At 38.3% G+C, this 20,492-nt stretch overlaps 2 protein-coding genes across 2 annotated transcripts; one reads left to right on the top strand and one right to left on the bottom strand.

Moving 5' to 3' along the window:
• Positions 1-1,886: 1,886 nt before the first annotated feature.
• Positions 1,887-16,566, bottom strand: LOC123874603 (aldehyde dehydrogenase, mitochondrial). Its single transcript, XM_045920093.1, has 11 exons — positions 16,328-16,566; positions 13,487-13,635; positions 10,423-10,519; positions 8,036-8,204; positions 7,190-7,338; positions 6,778-6,880; positions 6,143-6,319; positions 5,383-5,501; positions 4,705-4,869; positions 4,194-4,328; positions 1,887-3,194 (listed from the first exon to the last, which is right to left on the bottom strand). The coding sequence occupies exons 1-11, from the start codon at positions 16,427-16,429 to the stop codon at positions 3,024-3,026; spliced, it is 1,536 nt and encodes a 511-aa protein (XP_045776049.1). The 5' UTR covers positions 16,430-16,566; the 3' UTR covers positions 1,887-3,023.
• A 924-nt stretch (positions 16,567-17,490) lies between these two features.
• Positions 17,491-19,635, top strand: LOC123874634. Its single transcript, XM_045920124.1, has 2 exons — positions 17,491-19,511; positions 19,603-19,635. The coding sequence occupies exons 1-2, from the start codon at positions 17,628-17,630 to the stop codon at positions 19,633-19,635; spliced, it is 1,917 nt and encodes a 638-aa protein (XP_045776080.1). The 5' UTR covers positions 17,491-17,627.
• The last annotated feature ends 857 nt before the right edge of the window (positions 19,636-20,492 follow it).

Raw genomic sequence — 20,492 nt, forward strand, 5'->3', positions numbered from 1 at the left:
TTCTATGTGTGTGATATGTAAAATCTCATACTTAGCACACAGTTCTCTCGAACTGCGAGAGACACGAAACGTTGACTGACCGATCCAATCGCGTGCCTGTAATAGACACCTCTCCCGTTGCTAATCGCGCTAGTTCTACCATCAAATCAATTGATAAACCACCCACTGCACAGGTTCAACCTCGGAGCTCTTTTTTCGTAACGTCCAACTGTAGTTAATAATATAATTCTTAATCAAAGTACAATTTTTATACTTGAAAAATTATGCATCAATTTTTTTTTTGCCGCGTTGGTGTCATGTCATATAGATATTTTGTATTGTATCTGTTTATATTCAAAAATTGAAACGACACAGGAAGGCTCATCCCCAGTTCTATGCCTGCACGCATTGTTCTAAACAGATTTCAGCCGTGTATTTTATGCCTTATTCTATGACCTGCGCAAACCACCATATTACAACTTCAGATTAGACTACTTATTTTGCGATCACTGAGCTCCAGTTTAAAGTCTATACCAACGCGGTATCAATTTATATTTTTTTTGACTGTTTTTCTTATCATAGTTTATATCGGCATTAAATGCTGATTCAGTGGCTGACCGTCCACTAATAAGTACAAAGAATTATTAAAATTTTCAGAAGCAATATTAATTGTATTATCTTTAATCATGTTTCATAACAGCGGCGTGCATTTGACTATTTTCTTTATGCGAGGAGTATAGAAGTCTTAATTTTTTTTTTTCATATTCATACTAATGTTTAAAAAATAAACGATCTGATGAAAATGGCCTTAACTGTAGTTTATAGTCTTTTTTATTTCTAAATAATCTGGGTAGGCAATGTCTTCTTGCTTCTATGCAATGCACGCCACTGATCTCAAGCCATAATGAATACCGTCCATTATGTTGTTGGCATTTAGAAAACCCAAAGATAATATTTAACTCTTTTTATAGGTTTCCTTTTTAAGATTTTCCGATTTTAATCTGTTTTTTTAGTAACTAGGTAGTAATAGTGAAAGGCTATGTGATGTTAGATTAAGTAGCACAAAACATTCCACTGTTGTGATTTTAGATTAGTTTTCCACGATTTTATTATTAATAGTTTACTTTCACTGTTAATTTTTATCATAATGTTATGCCCGGTTCACATTATTCCTGTATCCGCACAGCTATCCATCGTTACTGAACAGCGTTTATTGCAGTAGTGTAAAATAAACCAAGTTTTCAACTTAAAAACGCGGTATAATAAGGGTTTGTCAAAATTACAACGTTTGCCTAATCCGTGCTAATAAATTTTAACTCGCATATTATCACAGACAAGTTAGTGAATTAGCACTTTGCTTTTAAATCCAATAATTACGGTAAAGTTTTAAGAACAGCTTTCATTCAGTATTTTGTTCCTCCTTTAATTTAGTTAGTTCCGTCCATTCCAGTCCAGCGCTGAAATTAACTTACTAGGTCCAGTAACTGGAATAATTTGAACCGGGCATTATGTATCTTTTTTTTTTTGTACTAAATAATATTAATCATTTCTGCAAGAACCAAAGGATAGTTGAACTTTCGAAATCTTTACACATTTTTCTAAAAATATTTTAAAAGGTTTAGTTATTTATAGAAACTATTTAAGGACCATTGTTACTCAAGGGGGCTAGCACCAAGGATAATCTCAATCGTTATTGTTGTAATGCAACAGTACATTTTATTAGCTCCCTAATAAAGATAATCTCCATCATTATTTTATTAGCTAATAAGTACAAGATCAGGCAATCAAAGGTGATTATGATTACGATCGTCACATTGTTGTACCTGTCAAACTTTGGTGCTAGGCCTGAGGTGTGTACTTGATTTTAGAAGTTTGAAGTGATTGTTATGAAAATAAAGTCGTTACCGATTAAAATAGTTTTATTTCTTAGATTCTAATTTTCATTGTAGAAATAGCGACTATACAATGGCAAAAGATACAAAAAAATGCATAATAGCCTCAATATATTTAGTAAGCACCATTGCTAACTGTATTAACAAGTTATTAACTTAAATTATTTTGACAATTCAAAAGCACTTGTAAGAGTTTACTTGAATAAAAATATATTCTATTCTAAAAAATCAAATTTGAGTATGAGTTTTTGCAACGCTGAATTACCTTTTTGAAATGCACTGTGCATTTCATAAAGTAATTCATGGTCATTAAATTGTTAGGAATTAATTATAGCGTTTCAATAGCCACGAGCGACTGTTTGATAAAAAAATATCCAGCAATGAGTTGATAACTTTTAAAATTTATTCCTTATTGCAAATTGATAAGGTTTAATTAATAACCGCTTGTGGCTATCGAGAGTCTAAACAAAAAGTATCTTAAAAACTATTTTTTCAAGTTTTAGTAAATTCGTTTGCACACTACAAATCTATTTAACAGAAATCACAACCTAAAAGAAAAACGAAAACTATTTATTACCTATGATTTTTTGAAAATTCTTTATTCATAGATTCTGTCTAAAAACGGCTTCGTGGCCGTTTATTATCTTTTTTTTAAGTCTGGATATAAATTTTATTAGAAATCATAGAATAGTATCTTAAGTACAATCTTACTGATTAGAAACTGGGTATTTTGTGCACTAGAAAATGAAACAGGATGGTATGTTTTGTATGAAACACGGGACAGAATTCCGCCCTGGTTAAGCCCGCATCAGTTTACTGTGTGTTCATATAAATTCTAAGCCCTCGTTCACACAGATGATTTTGTAGTGCGCTTTAAAACTGATGAATTTACAATATTGCAGTCCTTTCCGGGACTGCAATATTGTAAAGTCATCACCGGGAATAGTTTCCGGGATGTAAGCTAACTCTGTATCATTAAAATCTGTCAAATTGTTGGGCCGTGAAAAGCTAGCAGATACACAGATACACTTTCGCATTTATAATTTCGCATTAGTATGGATAATCCATTGGATTTTAAAGAATCATCCGAGTGAACGAGTGCTAACAACATTGTGTATAGTGCCTAAAAAGGTTCAAATATAATTCGGCAGTCTACGAGTTCTTTTCAGTGAGTTTGACGACGACCGCCTTGACTTCGGTATAGTTCTTGATGCCATAGGGTCCGTTCTCCCGCCCGAGGCCGGATTGCTTGTACCCGCCGAACGGCACCTGGTTGCCGAAAACGTTGTAGTCGTTCACCCACACCGTGCCCGCACGGAGACCCTTTAAATTAAAACATAAAAAAAACTGACATTAATATCCACAAACACTAAAAATTAAAAATAATTTAATTTACTACCGAATATATTATGTATACAAGAGATAATGTAGTTCTGTAATAACATTTTTTGAGAGCCATCGAGGAGCTTTGCTCTGGTCTCCATCTCCGAAGATATTCATCAGATCTTCACGAAATTAAAATGGGACCTCCTCTGAAGTATGACCTACCAACAAGAATTATCAAAATTCGTTTTTACTTGGCGGAGAAATCGCTTAACAAACATACCAAGAAAAGTATTAAGTGGTCATCGACCTTCAGAAACTCCGACGCAGAGATGTATACGAACAAACTGATTTGAATGTCACTAAACATCCAAGAGGTAAACGTAGTCTACCACTTGAATAGTGAAAATCATATGAATCTAAGTATATCAGTGAACGACGAAGCATAGAAGGCGCGTTTCTAGCGATTGCCATCCGGAAATAAGGGCCACAGAATCATCACGTCTGTTTGACACGTAACTCCGACTCAGTGAGTTACTAGGTACAACTTTTGTCACGCCATAATGGACCGTACGGAATATTTCTAAGTTTTGTCGTGCACTGATGTTAATTCTAAAAAAAGAGGAGAAAGTTATCAAATCCCAGTGCGCAATCGTGCATTTCTGCACACGTTATCAAATTATTCAACTTCAAATAGGTACCTATAGGTAGGTATAGGTTCAAATATCTATTTTAGCGATAAGGCCGCCTTTTGTACATAAATCTATAATGTTATTTATATATTATTGTCTTGTTGGTGTACAATAAAGAATATTTTACTTTTTACTTTTACCTTTTAAAGCAAAAAAATTAAAATATACCTACTGCTACCGCCACGATAATATTTGAAATGTAATGGAACTTTTTGGAAGATTTCCTTAAAGATTATTTAAGTAGGTATTTCGTGATTTCAAATAAAATTCTTGATTGAAATGCATAGTACTCATAGTACGTCTTTACCTGCACGAGGTAGTTAACTCGGTCGATGTCCTTACTGAACACCGCTGCGGCCAGCCCATACTCCGAGTTGTTGGCGCGTTCTAGTAATTCGTCCATCTGCGAGAACTTCAGGATCGTTTGCACGGGACCGAAGATCTGGAAAATGATTATTTATCTATTAATATTTTTAGATAAGTATTCATACTGAAATCAATCCAAATAAAATTCTCTGCCTGCTAGAAAACTCTTCGCTACTCTTAGAAACTATGTTTTAAAAGCTTTACAAACTATGTACTAGTTTTAATGCTATAGATAAAATGCGAAAGTGTGTCTATCTGTCTGTCTGTCTGCAAGCTTTTCACGGCTCAACAGTTTAACCGATTTTGATGTTATTTGGTACAGAGTTAGCTTACATCACGGGCACGGACATAGGGTACTTTTTATCCCGGAAAACCTAAAACCACGCCGACGAAGTCACGGGCATCATCTAGTATTATATAGATCAGTAGTTAATATCCAGAATAGTACATACCTCCGTTCTGGCAATGTCCATATCGTCCTTGACATCAGAGAAGACCGTAGGCTGGACGAAATACCCCTCTTTCCCGTGCCGGCCGCCCCCCGTCATCAGCTTGGCGCCTTGCTTCTTGCCTGTCTCGATGAGTCCTAAGATCTTCTCGTGTTGCTCCCCGTCAATCTGTCGTTACAATTCAGATTAATGATACGTGTACAGATTGGTCCAACTATACATTAGCAAACACAAATTAGTCCAAATATACATTGACAAATACAAATTGGTCCAACTATACATTAGCAAACACAAATTAGTCCAAATATACATTGACAAATACAAATTGGTCCAACTATACATTAGCAAACACAATTTATATTGCAAAAAAATATATTTGAGACTCTCATAACTAGCCCTTTCCTTTATTTTATTCTTCTGATTTTCACCCCAGAAATGATAACCACATTGAAAATTCATTTTTTTACGTTACACGTCCGCGTTTATTCATATTAGATGAGAGTACTAATTTCAACTTAAATCGGTCTAATAGATTCGGGGCAATTGGCTGTGACAAAATAGATTAGTTCAACAGTTGAACTAGTGAGACTTTTTTCCCCACTAGTTCATTTTTTCCGTTTTTTTTAATACGAAAAAACCGACTTTAATCGAGCTTTTTGGTAGTCGATTTGAATGGTTTACCTGCGGCCCCTGCTCGGTGTCGGGTCGGAAGGGGTCCCCCACAACTCGCCTGGCGGCGCGCGCGGCCGACATCTCTACGAACTTGTCGTAGATCTTGTCCTCCACGAACGTGCGCGAGCCTGCATGCACATAAATAATCTACTAAGTATAGGTACCACATTATACAATGATGAGAAAGAAAAGAATTTCTTTAATAAAACACTTTTCCAAGTATAAAATAGAATTAACGGTCTAAAAACTATTTTTGTGAAAATAGATAATTATACATTCATGTACTTAAAATAAATTTTCTAGGTTAAAAGATTAAGATTTTTTTTGTGTCCTTTACTCATGAATAAATGTTGAATATTGAAGTTGAGTAATGCACAACGGATCGACGTGATTTTTTGCATGGATATACTATTACGCTGCCTCCCGTTCAACCGCCGCGGTTGGAATTTCGTCGCGGTTTAGTGCGTACAAAATGAGCGGTTTCATATAAAAATATAAAAGCGGCTGGCCGCGCGGTTAGCCGCGCACGCGGTTAACCGCTAGTGCGTACGAGCGCTTAAAGACATGGAGAAGGAGAATTTTCCCCAGAAAGTTAATTCATTCCCAACAGATGGACGAAGTCGTGGGCATTATCGCACCAATCATTTTCACACAGCAGCACTGGCCCATATTGTAGAACAGCACCATGTAATACATCAGCAAACACGATGCTGGGGATTCCCCCCCAGTTCCACAGTTATCCAACTCAGTAAAGCCATGCTCCACTCACCGGCACAGCAGCACTGGCCCATGTTGTAGAACAGCGCCATGTGAGACTGCTCCACCGCGTAGGGCAGGTCGGCATCAGCGAACACGATGTTGGGGGACTTTCCCCCCAGCTCCAGAGTTATCCGCTTCACAGTTCCCGCCGCGTTGCGCTGGATCAGCTTGCCTACTTCAGTTGATCCTGGAAAAGTCACTCTAATATTATAAAGGCGAAAGTTTGTGTGTACTCTTTCACGCAAAAACTACTGAACGGATTTGGCTGAAATTCGGAGATAGATTATACTCTAGATTAACACATAGGCTACATTTTATCTCGGAAAATCAAAGATTTCCTAACTTTGAAAAACCTAAATCCACGCGGACGAAGTCGCGGGCGTCAGCTAGTTATAGATAAATTTTGAAGCAGTTTTTGAACACAATATAATTGTTCTACCGTGTGGTCGGGGAGTAAAATGATAAAGAAATAAGTGATTCAAAAAACCCCAAATGCAGTTTGTACTGCAATTTTATCTTCACTGGGTACATCAAGATGAATCTAATGACGTATCATTTATCAAAACCGGTTTGTAACTCTTTACGAGCGGGCATAGGAAGGCATATTTTAGTCTGGATGGTTTGCTTGAATAATGCACAACATACCAGTGAAGGCGACCTTGTCAACATCGGGGTGGTCAACAATGGCCGCGCCCGCGTCGCCGTATCCGGGCACCACGTTCACTACGCCCGCGGGGAAGCCCGCTTCCTGGAAAGAAAAAAAAAATCATATAATAAAAACTCAAGGGATCCAAAAAGTACAACAAGCTTTGACTAGAAAAACTCTAACGCATTGGTAAAAACTGAGATCTTAGGCACAAATATGCCTTGTACACCCCAAACACAAAACACTTTAAAAGATTGCATATACTAGCACTATGACAGATGAAATTGCTTGATATATTACACGAAAGGGGATGTTATTTCCGCACGGGGCCCAGCTTCCACGCCGCCATCAGCAGCGGGAAGTTCCATGGGATAGTTTGTGATGGAGGTAAATAGGGTAGGGTTAGGTTACCTTGACTAGTTGTGCGACATAGAGCGCAGTGAGCGGCGTCTGCTCCGCGGGCTTCAGCACCAGCGTGTTGCCGGCGGCCAGCGCGGGGCCCAGCTTCCACGCCGCCATCAGCAGAGGGAAGTTCCATGGGATAATTTGCCCGCATACGCCTGTAAACCAAGATAATCCATCCTATCTACACTAATCCATACTATCCATACTATTAATATTATAAGTGTCGGTCTATCTGTCTGTCTGCTAGCTTTTCACGGCCCAACAGCTTAACCGATTTTAATTAAATTTGGTACAGAGTTAGCTTACATCCCGGGGAAGGACATAGGCTACTTTTTATGCCGGAAAATGAAAGAGTTCCCACGGGATTGTTAAAAGCCCATCTGTTTAAACGATTAAATCAAATTTGGTACAGAAGTAGCTTGCATCCCGGAAATCGACATAGGCATCTTTTTATCCCAGAAAATCAAGTTTCCACGGGATTAAAAAAAAAACTAAATCCACGCGGACGAAGTCGCGGAAATTATCTAGTTCCTTATAATTATGTTACTAATGTTAGTACTAAGTAAATGAATAAAGTAGCCTGCCGTGGCAACTCTAGTCGCCCGGTGGCTACAGCTACCCAATGCTTTTGGGCAGCCTATCCTACCCCTTATTGCACCCAGAATGCCATTGAGACTGCTACGAAGGCGCTGTAGGAGAGAGACCATCTTTTTACGGATAATGGCATGAAAGACATCAGACCGGGCCTCTGTGAACATCCCACCTGCACTACAGTCCCTCGGCAGCCCCAACAGCATTCTGAATGCATTATTATACTGCTGAATAGATGGATGGATGGCAATAGGTTCTCACCGACAGGCTCGTGCCTGGTATAGGCGAAGTATTTGCCGTCAGTGGGCAGCACCTTGCCGTGGTTCTTGTCCGCCCAGCCCGCGTAGTAGCGCAGGTTCTTGACCACTGCAGCAACGTCGCCATAGTACGATGCTAGGTATGGCTTGCCGTTGTCGAGGGTCTCTAGACTCTGTGGATTAAAAATTCGTCATGTTTTTTTTTTCATTTACTATAGGTAAGCGATTGGCCACAATTCTAGTAGTTTATAAAGTTCATACCTACTCAATGCATATTCATTGCAATTTTTAGGGTTCCGTACCTCAAAAGGAAAAACGAAACACTTATAGGATCACTTTGTTGCCTGTCTGTCTGTCTGTCCGTCCGTCGTGTCTGTCAAGGAAATCTACAAGGTACTTCCCGTTGACCTAAAATCATGAAATTTGGCAGGTAGGTAGGTTTTATAGCACAAGTAAAGGAATAAATCCGAAAACCGTGAATTTGTGGTTACATCATTTAAAAAAATGTGTTTAAATTTTCAAAGCAAGATAACTATACCAAGTGGGGTATCATATAAAATGGCTTTACCTATACATTCTAAACAGATTTTTATTTATTTTTATACATAATAGTTTTTGATTTATCTTGCAAAATGTCGAAAAAAATACCCAAGTAGGTACGGAACCCTCGGTGCGCGACGCGAGTCCGACTCACACTTGGCCGGTTTTTTGCATTACGTATGTAATTTAATTAACATTAAATGGCGCCAATTGCAAGTAAACAACATTTTTTACCGTTGTTATCAAGGTCTCGATCGCGATTACGTGGTAGCTGGCGGCAAATTACGATAAACGACACGTTGCGGTCCTTATCCAGGGGTGTGACAAGCCAAAGGTTACGAATAGTAAAAACTCGTAAAGTCGTGTATAACACGATCAAGCTTGAAGATCTCGACCGCGAGACGAAGATTGGTTAATGGTCTCGTTCTATATAATTAGATTTAATTTTTTTGACCTTAGTCTGGCTATAGGAATTGAACTTTCTCTTGCCTAACACCCCTTCGAAGTGCTGAAGGCCATAACTACTTACTAATAAAAGTGATAAGTGAAGATAACCCTACGAAACTATCATAATAACTATATTTAACAAAACTGAATGACATTGCAATTTCTACTTATAAGTACCTAACGTAGTTTCTTGTAACCGCAATTTAGCAATAACAATACACTAAAAAGTGAATGCGAAACTATGCACTCACAATGACTTCCTAGAATATAATTTGTCGATTACTGTAAGAATACATTACCTGCTTTTAAATAGGTTTTGCCCTGTGTGAATAAGTAGGTAGGTTTTGATAAAAGAAACTCAGTAAGAAAAGGAAGAAGTAGGTAGGTATAAACGAAACGTGGATAATGGACGCTAACAAAGGGCTTGAATTTAGGGCTCAGCAAGCTATGAAGAGGGCTGTGTTTCTCTGAAGGATAAGATTTGAAATGAAGAAATTCGCAAGAAAACCATGATACCACACACAGGCCAATGGCCAAAGTAAGCATGAGCAAGTTAAAGTGACAGTGGCTATTATGCTTGCCGTAGAAGCGATGGCTGCTGAAACCGGAAAGTTTTTTTTTTTGATTACTCAGATACAAGTTAGCCCTTGACTGCAATCTCACCTGGTGGTAAGTGATGATGTAGTCTAAGATGGGAGCGGGCTAACAAGGGATGGGATATGACGTTTTCATTAAACCCATAAGTACTCCCATTTGGTTTCTACATCAGGGCATCATACCGGAACGCGAAATCGTTTGGCGGCACGGCTTTGCCAGTAGGGTGCTAACTAGCCACGGCCGAAGCCTAGCACCAGACGAAACCAGAAATTTAGTAATTATAAAATTCCAAACACCTGCCGGGAGTCGAACTTGGGACCTCCCACTAATAAGACCACAGCGCTTACCACTGCACCAGGGGGTTCTATAGAGTAGAGACCGCGAACAAGTAAACGTAATATGGGGCGCCCCTCCAGCAAGATGGACCGACGATATAAAGATAAGAAGATGGTAAGAAATGGCTGGATGAGAAAAGCTGAGGATCAGGTGTGGTGGCAATTTTTGGAAAAGGCCTATGGCTAAGAAAATGATGAAGACAATGATGATAAATAGGTATTCTAATCCTACTAATATTATAAATGTGAAAGTGTGGATGTTTGGATGTTTGTTACTCAATCACGCAAAAACTACTGGACGGGTTTGGCTGAAATTTGGAATGAAGATAGATTATACCCTGGATGAACACTTATGCTACTTTTTATCCCGGAAAATCAAAGAGTTCCCGCGGGATTTTGAAAAACGTATATCCAGGCGGACGAAGGCGCGGGCATCAGCTAGTACCTAAATTATAAATAGTGATAAACTTACGGCCAAATAAGCGTGGTCTCTTTCGATAAGGTCCGCCAGCTTGTTTATAAGGTACCCTCGCTGCGATGCGTCCATTTTTCTCCATGTTGACCCAAATCTGTTGAAAATACTCGTAATAAGTGATTGATTCAGCCAAATAGCTCCAACTGTGTTACTCTTTCACGCAAAAATTACTGGACGGATTTGGCTTTGGAATGGAGATAGATTATACCCTGGATTAACACAGTGCATAGGCTACTTTTAATCCCGAAAAATCAATGAGTTTCCACAGGATTTTTTGAAATAGCATTTAAACCTATATCCACGCAAACAAAGTCGCCGGTAACAGCTAGTAATTACAAAAGTGCACCGGAAAGCGTAGCGTTGGAAGACCCCACTATAGATGGACAAACGACATCAAACAAATCGCAGGGAGCCGCTGGATTCAGGCGGCGCAAGACCGTGGCCTGTGAAAGTGAAGCTACAAGAGAGTAGAGACCCATGTCCAACAGTGGACGACTGATGACGCGATGATGATTTTTTTTAATGCAAGTAAACAAGTGCAATTGCTGACAGCAGTATTTTACTAACTTTACAATAGGTATAGCCCATGATTGAAGCTAATAAGCAATATTATACGAACTTAAACTTATAAACGTACTTATACCTAAGAATCAGTCCATTGACTTATCTTAGTTTATAGTTATGATGATGACATGCAAAAAATTAAATACAATCCTACCTACTTTAACACTTGAGCAAAGCTGATAAAGAATATTTATTATGAGTATCACTAATCATCAGATTTTTCCACCAATTACAATCAGCCAGGCATTAAGTTTATACTAAGTCATGTTTAATTTGCTGAGCCTAGATGACTATGTATTTACTTATTTTTTTTTTATTTTTTTTTTTTTATTCACTATAGGTAAGCGCTTGACCACAATCACACCTGATGGAAAGTGATGATGTGGTCTAAGATGGGACGCGTTTACCTAGAAGGTGCCTATTCAGTCTTGTTTTAAAGATACCCGGATTGTAATTGGTAGGAAACACAGATCGCGGAAGAGTATTCCAAACCTTAGCCATGCGTATGAGGAATGAAGACGCAAAACGTTTCGTGCGTGTAGATGGAATGTCAACGACATAAGGATGGAAACTCGCCCGACGTCTTGCGGTTCGGTGGTAAAATGGTGAAGGGGGGGACAAGATCGAAAAGTTCCTGTGCACACTCTCCGAAATATATCCTATAAAACACCGATAAGCCGGCTATTTATTATTAAGCCAGTACTTATGCACCTACTTATTTTCTAAGTAGGTATTATCATCATATATTTATTATTCGTTCATTTATTATCTCTTAAATCTATACTAATAAATAAAATTGGAGTGTCTGTCTGTAATTTCGAAATAACTACCTCATATTAAGCTCATATGGTTATTTGAACGATACCATAACTGAATCACACGTTTTTAAAATTTTTGTCTGTCTGTCTGTCTGTCTGTCTGTCTGTCTGTCTGTCTGTCTGTCTGTCTGTTTGAAAAGGCTAATCTTTGGAACGGCTGAACCGATTTTGACAGGACTTTCACAGGCAAGTAGAGGATTGACCAGGGCGTAAAATAGGCTACTTTTTTAACCGACTTTCAAAAAGGGAGTTGTGTTTTTCTACCTATGTACACCGAAATCTCCGAGATTTCTGAACCGATTTGCGTCATTTCTTTTTTAATCGATAGAGGAACTTTGCGACATTGTTTCATAAAAAATTTGGAGTCCAACTCCTCAATCCTGATGCTGCAGGGGATCTGACCAATCCACGCGGGCGAAGCTGCGGGCATCAGCTAGTCCTATAATAAATCCAATGGACAATCCTTGTACCTAATTAAAGTTCAAACCCGTTTTAGTTTAAACTCATTTTACGTAAAAATAACTAGTTTGGTACAACGGTTTTGATTCTTAGCCCCCGACCTAAAAAGAGGGGTGTTATAAGTTTGACGTGTGTATCTGTGTATCTGTCTGTGGCATTGTAGCTCCTAAACTAATGAACCTATTTTTATTTAGTTTTTTTTTGTTTGAAAGGTGGCTTGCTAGAAAGTGTTCTTAGCTTAATCGAAGCAAATCGGTTCAGCCGTTTGAAAGTTATCAGCTCTTTTCTAGTTACTGTACCCTTCACTTGTCGGGGGTGTTATAAATTTTTAATTTACACTTGTACTATAGTACAATAAAAACTAGAATTTTAATCAATCATAATTCATCACACTAATATTATAAAGGCGAAAGTTCGTATGTGTGTGTGTGTGTGTATGTTTGTTACTCCTTCACGCAAAAACCACTGGACGGATTTGGCTGAAAGGAATGGAGATAGATAATATCCTGGATTAGCACATAGGCTACTTTTTATCCCGGAAAACCAAAGAGTTCCCACGGGATTTCGAAAAACCTAAATCCACGCGGACGAAGTCGCGGGCCTCAGCTAGTAATATTTAAAGTAAGAACTTATCAAATTCGACTGACTGACTTTATCTGGCTGATGGTTTGAAACAACAAAAACAAAAACAATGATAATGATTTGAAACTACTGGCCCTGAGTAAATATATTCTGTATATATTTTTAGCTATTTTCCACTATAGCAGACCATAAGTTTAGTAGTTTTCCGTATCGAAATAGATAAAGTACATAGCATATAAGTTCGAAGTCAGTATTGACAATGTTTTTATTACTATGCTAAATGGTTGAATCAAGGACGTTTTGTATTTATTTAAGTTCTTACCTAGTACAGGTAGTAATTTTTGTAAAGAAAAAGATCGGTCAAGTGCGAGTTGGACTAGCACACGAAGGATTCCGTACAAGAAATAACAATTTTTGATATTTCTTGTGATATGATTTCACTTTACGATTTTCCCCTTTACTTATGCTGTAAGCCCTATGTACCTGCCTTTCATGATTCTCGGTGAATGGGAAGTACTTTATAGGTTTCTTGACAGATACAACAGACAGACAGACAGACAACAAAGTGAACCTTTAAGGGTTCCTTTCTCCTTTTGAGATACCTACGGAACCAATTAAACAATTAGTACAATACTAACTTGAAAGCATCTTTGGCGGCTTTAACGGCTTTGTCAATGTCTGCTTTGCCCGCCTGTTGCACCTCCGCGATCACCTTCCCGTTGGTCGGGTTCTCAGTCTTGAACGTTTTGCCATCAGCAGACTTCACCCATTCGTTGTTTATGAATAGCTGAACAAATAAAGAAAAATTATTTATGTTTTACAGACCCAACTAATTAAGTAGGTACCTAGCTACTTAGACTTATTCATAGACTTATGGCCGTAGTCAGGAATTTATTTCAGGAAGGGAGGGGCCACGGAACAGAAATTTTCTGTTCCGTGGGAGGGGCTTTTGTCATCATAATACCACTGCTGGGACTTTTGGAATTTGTGTAACTAATAACTAATGGCAAATATGAAAATTCTTTCGGAATCTCAATAAGTATATTTCTATTCAAGAAATCAGAACATAGCTGTTTTAAACCCACTTCCAAAAAGGCGGCGGTTCTCAACTCTGCTGGTTTTTTTTTTGTATACATATGTACATGGCTTTTGGCCGAAAACAAAATTATTTTTACATTTTGAACATTCGAAAGTCCCAAATCTGTTTACAGTCCAAGGACTTATCGCAGATAAAAGAAATAGAGCAAAAAAATTTTACTACTTGTACTTTTGAATCATCAAATACATACATCCACATAGTGTTGTTGTTCTGAATGCCTTTCCTACCGAGAAGAACCAGCAAGAAACTCAGTGGTTGCTCTTTTTAAAGATTCGATGTACTCTAATTATTCGTTATGCACCTGCAATTTTTATCTTTAATAATTACTATAGATAAGTACTTAATCAAAGTTATTTTCATATTGTATTGCATTATGTAAGCATAAAGATTCCATATCTCAATGTCTTATCAGTGTGAACTGAATACTGTTGCGTAATAGGTACGTACTTTGCATCATCAGTCAATAATACTGTTATTTTAGTCAAGATCAAGACAAAGCATATTAGGGCTGAGGCAGACAATCTATATTTCAAATTACAAGCCAACTCAAAAATTGTAGTTTGATGTAGTAATCGTGATCCACTCATTTAACGGAATTACCCTTGTTTAATGTATTAAACAGAAACGTTTTAGAGAAACAAAAAATAGTGTAGCAAGTTGAAAAGGTGATCTTCTTTGAGAGCCTTTCGGATTTGACGAAAATACCATATTTATCCAAAAAAAAAAAAGGTGACACTTTGCTAAAATCACGAAAAATCAACCAAAACGCCTTGTGAAGTTCCCGTAAATATGATTTGTCTACTGCAATAAATACAAAACAAAAATTCATTTTTACTTATGCAAGAAATTGAAGTAGAATTGTCCTATCTTATTTTTTACTTGTGTCCTTTCATTATATTTTTAACCCCCGACCCAAAAAGGGGGGTGTTATAAGTTTGACGTGTGTATCTGTGTGTCTGTGTATCTGTGTATCTGTGTATCTGTCTGTGGCATCGTAGCGCCTAAACGAATGAACCGATTTTAATTTACTTTTTTTTGTTTGAAAGGTGGCTTGATCGAGAGTGTTCTTAGCCATAATCCAAGAAAATTGGTTCAGCCGTTTAAAAGTTATCAGCTATTTTCTAGTTTTCTTGTAGAAAAGAAGGTTAGATAACCCTTAGGTTCATAATATTCAAGTGTCAATTGACAAATGTTAAGCTGTCAAGATGGACGTTGCCTAGATATACATAATTATTTATTTGAAAATGATTTGTCGGGGGTGTTGAAAATTTTTAATTTACACTTGTTCGTCTTGTAATAAAAAATATTCAAACAATCCAAATATTTCCACAAAATATGTGTTGTACTCAATAACTTCAGACAGGTATAGCTGGTTTTGCATAGATAGTTTTAATAGAGTAGGTATAGCAAAGATGGTTAGATTCAGAAAACAAACCATATCTAGATTTACTATGACTAAACTTCACAAATAGCATAAAATTAGTAACAGACAATATTGAACAGAATATTAATGTAGTAGGTAGGTAGGTGTCTCCCAAATATAGTATGGCATATTATTGTAAATTGAATATGTACTTGAAAAGAGCAAACGCCGAGTTTCTTCTCAGTAGGAACGGCATTCCGAGCCAGTGATAAATTATTTTCACGATTCAAAAGCACTTGTAAAAGTTTACTTGAATTCAAAATTCAAAATATTTTTATTCAATTGGACTTTTACAAATACTTTTGAATTGTCAAAAGTACCTATCTACCACTGGTTTGGAATCCTTTCCTACCGAGAAGAACCAGCAAGAAACTCGGCGGTTGCTCTTTTCAAAAATATATTCTATTCCAAACAGGCACTTTACCTTTCGCGCCAATCCATATCTAGTTTTATTCTGTGACTAAACTGCTCAAATACCTACCTACCTGATTAGCATAAAATTAGTAACAGACAACATTAAACAGAATATTAATGTAGTAGGCAGGTAGGTGTCTCCCAAACAGGCACTTTACCTTGAACCATAAAAATAAATAATTCATACTTAATATTATCACAAATATGAAAGTGTGTCTGCTGCTAGATTTTCAAGAACCATCCGTTTAACCGAAAGGTATTCGGAATTTTTATCCCGTAAAATCAGAGTTCCCACGGGATTTTTAAAACTTGAATTAATTCGAATGAATTTTTTGACTATTTACAAAAGAAATAATATTATATGCAGAGATTAGTAGTAAGTAAGCATGCCTACATATTATTATGAATTTGAAAAATAATTTCCCCTGTACGGGATTTCAGGGGAGAGGTTTGGAGCCCCAAAAATTTCCTCTGGCTAGTGGCTATGGACGTGATGAGTAGAATTTGGTATAGCTGAATGAATTATAAGTAGTGCCTACTTACCCCTGTATACAAAATTTCAGGACTAGTGTGAGGAGCAGGGGCAGTCGCTGTTGCAAACTTAGCCTTTTGGGTTTGTACAACTTTACTCAAATTTCGTAGCATTTTTCACTTTCTGTAAACAAAGTTCGCTATCACACTGTCATACAAAACCAGCACATCAGACAAGACAACTGAATGGAAAGGAAAAGTTCAGGAAAAGTTAAAAGTAAACACCGGCCGGGGAGGGGGGGTGGCCCCTACGTTGTCAAATCATTGTCAAATCGTCAGAAAAGTGATTATATTCTCTTTAGTCTTTGGTCAGAAATTCTTTACTATGCTAGTGATTTACTGTATCGCTACCTATATCGATTTTTGACTGGGTCCAATGGTCTAATCTAAGAGAAGGAATGTATTGAATAATTTTTTTTTAGCAAAGTGGACTCGGCCTAGCCTAGATGCGTGTGTTTAATAGCTCTGGCAGTTACAACCCGGTTACTAAAAGATTGGACCTGGCATCAAGACGTCACTGCGACGCATGGGTACGGTGTGCAAAAAAGCATCATTAAGAATATTTAGGTATGAAACTTAAATGTTTGTGAAAAACTCTGGGTATGCTATGTTAGTATTGTCTTAGTTTGGCGTTTATCATACATTGAAATTGAAAAAAGCGAGGTCCATTCTTTTAGTAACCGGGTTGTAGGTGTGTCATTATAATAATTATCGTTTGCTCGGAAATAAAGCGTGTTTTTGTCAGTGATGACATATGGAATGGATAGTTTTGAAAACTTCGATAATCATAAACTATTATCGATATTGGACTATCGATAGGCAATTATCGTTTACATCACACTAATATTAAAAGGTGAAAGTTTGTATGTGTGTGTGTGTGTGTATGTTTGTACTCCTTCACGCAAAAACTACTGGACGGATTTGGCTGAAATTTAGAATGGAGATAGATAATATCCTGGATTAGCACATAGGCTACTTTTAATCCCGGAATATCAAAGAGTTCCCACGGGATTTCAAAAAACCTAAATCCACGCGGGCAAAGTCGCGGGCATCGGCTAGTAGGTATTTTATATGTCAATGTCAAATGGTGTCAACAATCAAAAATTATTTTTGTGCTTTTGTATCATAGAGATAGTATTGTAATTAGTAATTACATATTTTTCTAATAGATTGAGGTGATGCGACCTCCGCGCTGTACCTCCATAGACAACTGTCATCTAACTACTGTCAAATGAGTCAACGTTTCAGTTAAATAAAACCAATATTTTTCTTGGTTTCTCGTTTTATTATGCCACAATTTATTTAACTGAGAATGACTGACGAAAAACTAGGCAAGCCTTCGCTGTTAAGATATCTGCGACCCGATAAGTTTGACATCGAGCCTGATGTCGCGGACTCCGATACAAAATGGCTACATTGGAAATCGACATTCGAAAGCTTCTTAGCAGAAGAGATTACCGAAGATGTACCGGACTCCCTTAAGCGTAAGATCCTAGTTAACCACTTATCGGCATCGATTTATAAGCATATCAAAACATGCTCCACTTATAAAGATTCGATGAAAGTTCTAGAAGACATCTATGTCAAACCGAAAAATACTATTCTAGCTCGACACATTCTCTTCAATCGCAAGCAACGAGCCGACGAATCGATCTCTGACTATGTTAGAGCTCTCCGACTTTCTGCGAAAGATTGTAAATTCGAAGACGTCACAGCCCAAGAGCATGAAGACCAAGCAGTTCGTAGTGCTCTCATATCCGGCTTACTATCACGAAGGATTCGCGAGCGGTTACTAGAAAACTCTAAACTCACTCTCTCAGAAGCACTTAATCAAGCCGTAGCTCTGGAAACGGCAGAGAAGGATGCAGTTACTATTGGTATTAGCTCTTCGCAACTTACCGCCATATCGCAAGGTATTTCACGGGTAAAGGAATCCGAAAATCTAGTGGCGGCTCTATCGTCACGAACTTTTCAAGCCGCCCCGAACACGCCACCTCCGGCTAAACCCTGCTTCTTTTGCGGCGGGAGTCTTCATCCAAGGTTCAGATGTCCAGCCAACAAAGCCACTTGCAAAAAGTGCTCAAAGAAAGGACACTTCGCAAGCGTCTGTAGATCGGGCAATTTTAACTTGAACTCCACGACAGTTGAAGATCCTACAACCCCTAACAACGACCAATTCTACAGTGGAGCTATTTCTGCTGCCTCTCCTTCGAGCCTTAGGAGTGCAACAATTCCAATCATGGTCAACGAATACAAGGCTGATGCTCTCGTCGATACAGGAAGTTCGGTCAGCTTTATTAATGGTAAAGTTGCTCGCATAATGAAACTACGCAAAAAACCCTGCCAGCAGACAGTCAATCTCGCTTCTCTCAATCAAGTTTCCTTTGTTGAAGGTGTCTGCTTTGCTACTATTACGATGAATGAGCATACTTATAAACAAACACCTCTTCTAGTTGTCGACAACCTCTGTGCCGACGTCATCATCGGCCATGACTTGCTCAAACATCACTCGAGCATTCATTTCAATCTTGGTGGGCCTGGCGAACCTTTAGAGATATGCAACGTGTTACAAGCTTCGGTGCCGCCAGCCTCCGTATTTACAAATCTGTCGCCAAACATTCGACCGATCGTCGTGAGAAGCCGGCGCTACAGCAAGGAAGATGAGGACTTCATAAAAGAAGAAGTGTCTAAATTACTTGAAGACGGGGTCGTTGAAACAAGCATTTCCCCCTGGAGAGCTCAAGTCCTCGTAGCGGGAGGAGGAGTTCATCGAAAACGACTTGTCATTGATTACTCCATGACAATAAACAAATTCACCGAACTGGATGCCTTCCCCTTGCCAAGCATAGAATCAGTCGTGAATAACGTATCAAGATTTAAAGTGTTCAGTCAAATCGACTTAAAGAGCGCATATCATCAAGTACCCATCTTAGAAAATGAAAAGATATATACAGCTTTCGAAGCTTGCGGCAAATTGTACCAGTTTACACGCATTCCATTTGGCGTGACTAATGGCGTTGCAGCTTTTCAACGAACTCTGGACTTCATCATAACAGAAGAGAAATTAGAAGGAACGTTTGCCTACTTAGATGATGTAACCGTCTGCGGCAAAGATCAAAGGGATCATGACCACAATCTAAAACGCTTTTTGGACGCCGCTAATAAATTTCATTTAACTCTAAACGAACAGAAGAGTGTTTTCAATAAGACTAAAATCAACTTGCTTGGATATACTGTTGAAAATAACACAATCAGTCCTGACCCGGAAAGACTTAAACCTCTTCTAGAGCTTCCCGCTCCAACTAAAACTAGTGAACTAAAACGAGTCCTAGGGATGCTTGCTCATTACGCTAAATGGATCGCGCGTTTCTCCGAAAAAATAAAGCCACTTACATGCGTGACTACTTTCCCGTTGCCACCTGATGCGCTCAAGTGCTTTGAAGAACTCAAGCAAGATATTAAGGCAGCCGCTCTAGTAGCCATTAACGACAATGAAATGTTTACAGTCGAAACAGACGCTTCGGAATTCGCGCTAGGGGCTACGCTGACGCAACATGGAAGACCAGTTGCTTTTTTCTCTCGGACATTGAATAACTCGGAATGCAAACAATCCTCAATCGAAAAAGAGGCTTGTGCGATAGTAGAGAGCCTAAAGAAATGGAGACACTACCTGATTGGTAGACATTTTCTTCTTATAACAGACCAACAATCGGTAGCCTTCATGTTCAATCAAAATCATAACAGTAAAATAAAAAATGAGAAGATTCAACGTTGGCGATTAGAACTGTCTTGCTTCAAATACGATATAGTTTACAGACCAGGCACTGAAAACGCTGCTGCGGACGCTCTATCTCGCGTATGCGCCTACATGAATATAAACAAGTTGAAAGAACTACATAACGCACTCTGCCACCCGGGAGTAACTAGAATGTATCACTGGGTAAGATCTAAAAACTTGCCCTACTCAGCTAATGATGTCAAGGAGATGACCGCTTCGTGCCCTACCTGCGCCGAAATAAAACCGAGGTTTTTTAAGGTCAAGGGTCAATTGATAAAAGCTACGTCGCCGTTTGAACGGATCAACATAGATTTTAAAGGACCACTGCCTTCTGAAACAGCCAACAAGTACATACTTACGATTATTGATGAGTACAGTCGGTTTCCTTTTGCTTACGCA

The sequence above is a fragment of the Maniola jurtina genome, chromosome 18, assembly GCF_905333055.1.
Source record: "Maniola jurtina chromosome 18, ilManJurt1.1, whole genome shotgun sequence".
Lineage (NCBI taxonomy): Eukaryota > Metazoa > Arthropoda > Insecta > Lepidoptera > Nymphalidae > Maniola > Maniola jurtina.

Bases quoted from the DNA above. Each gene is read 5' to 3' on its own strand.
- LOC123874603 (XM_045920093.1), bottom strand. From the start codon at position 16,429: ATGCTACGAAATTTGAGTAAAGTTGTACAAACCCAAAAGGCTAAGTTT. The intron at 6,881-7,189 runs GTAACCTAACCC...TTTTCTTTCCAG, and splicing joins ATGTCGCACAACTAGTCAAG to GAAGCGGGCTTCCCCGCGGG. The intron at 4,870-5,382 runs GTAAACCATTCA...TTGTAACGACAG, and splicing joins ACACCGAGCAGGGGCCGCAG to ATTGACGGGGAGCAACACGA.
- LOC123874634 (XM_045920124.1), top strand. From the start codon at position 17,628: ATGACTGACGAAAAACTAGGCAAGCCTTCGCTGTTAAGATATCTGCGA. The intron at 19,512-19,602 runs GTTTTCAATAAG...AACCTCTTCTAG, and splicing joins CTCTAAACGAACAGAAGAGT to AGCTTCCCGCTCCAACTAAA.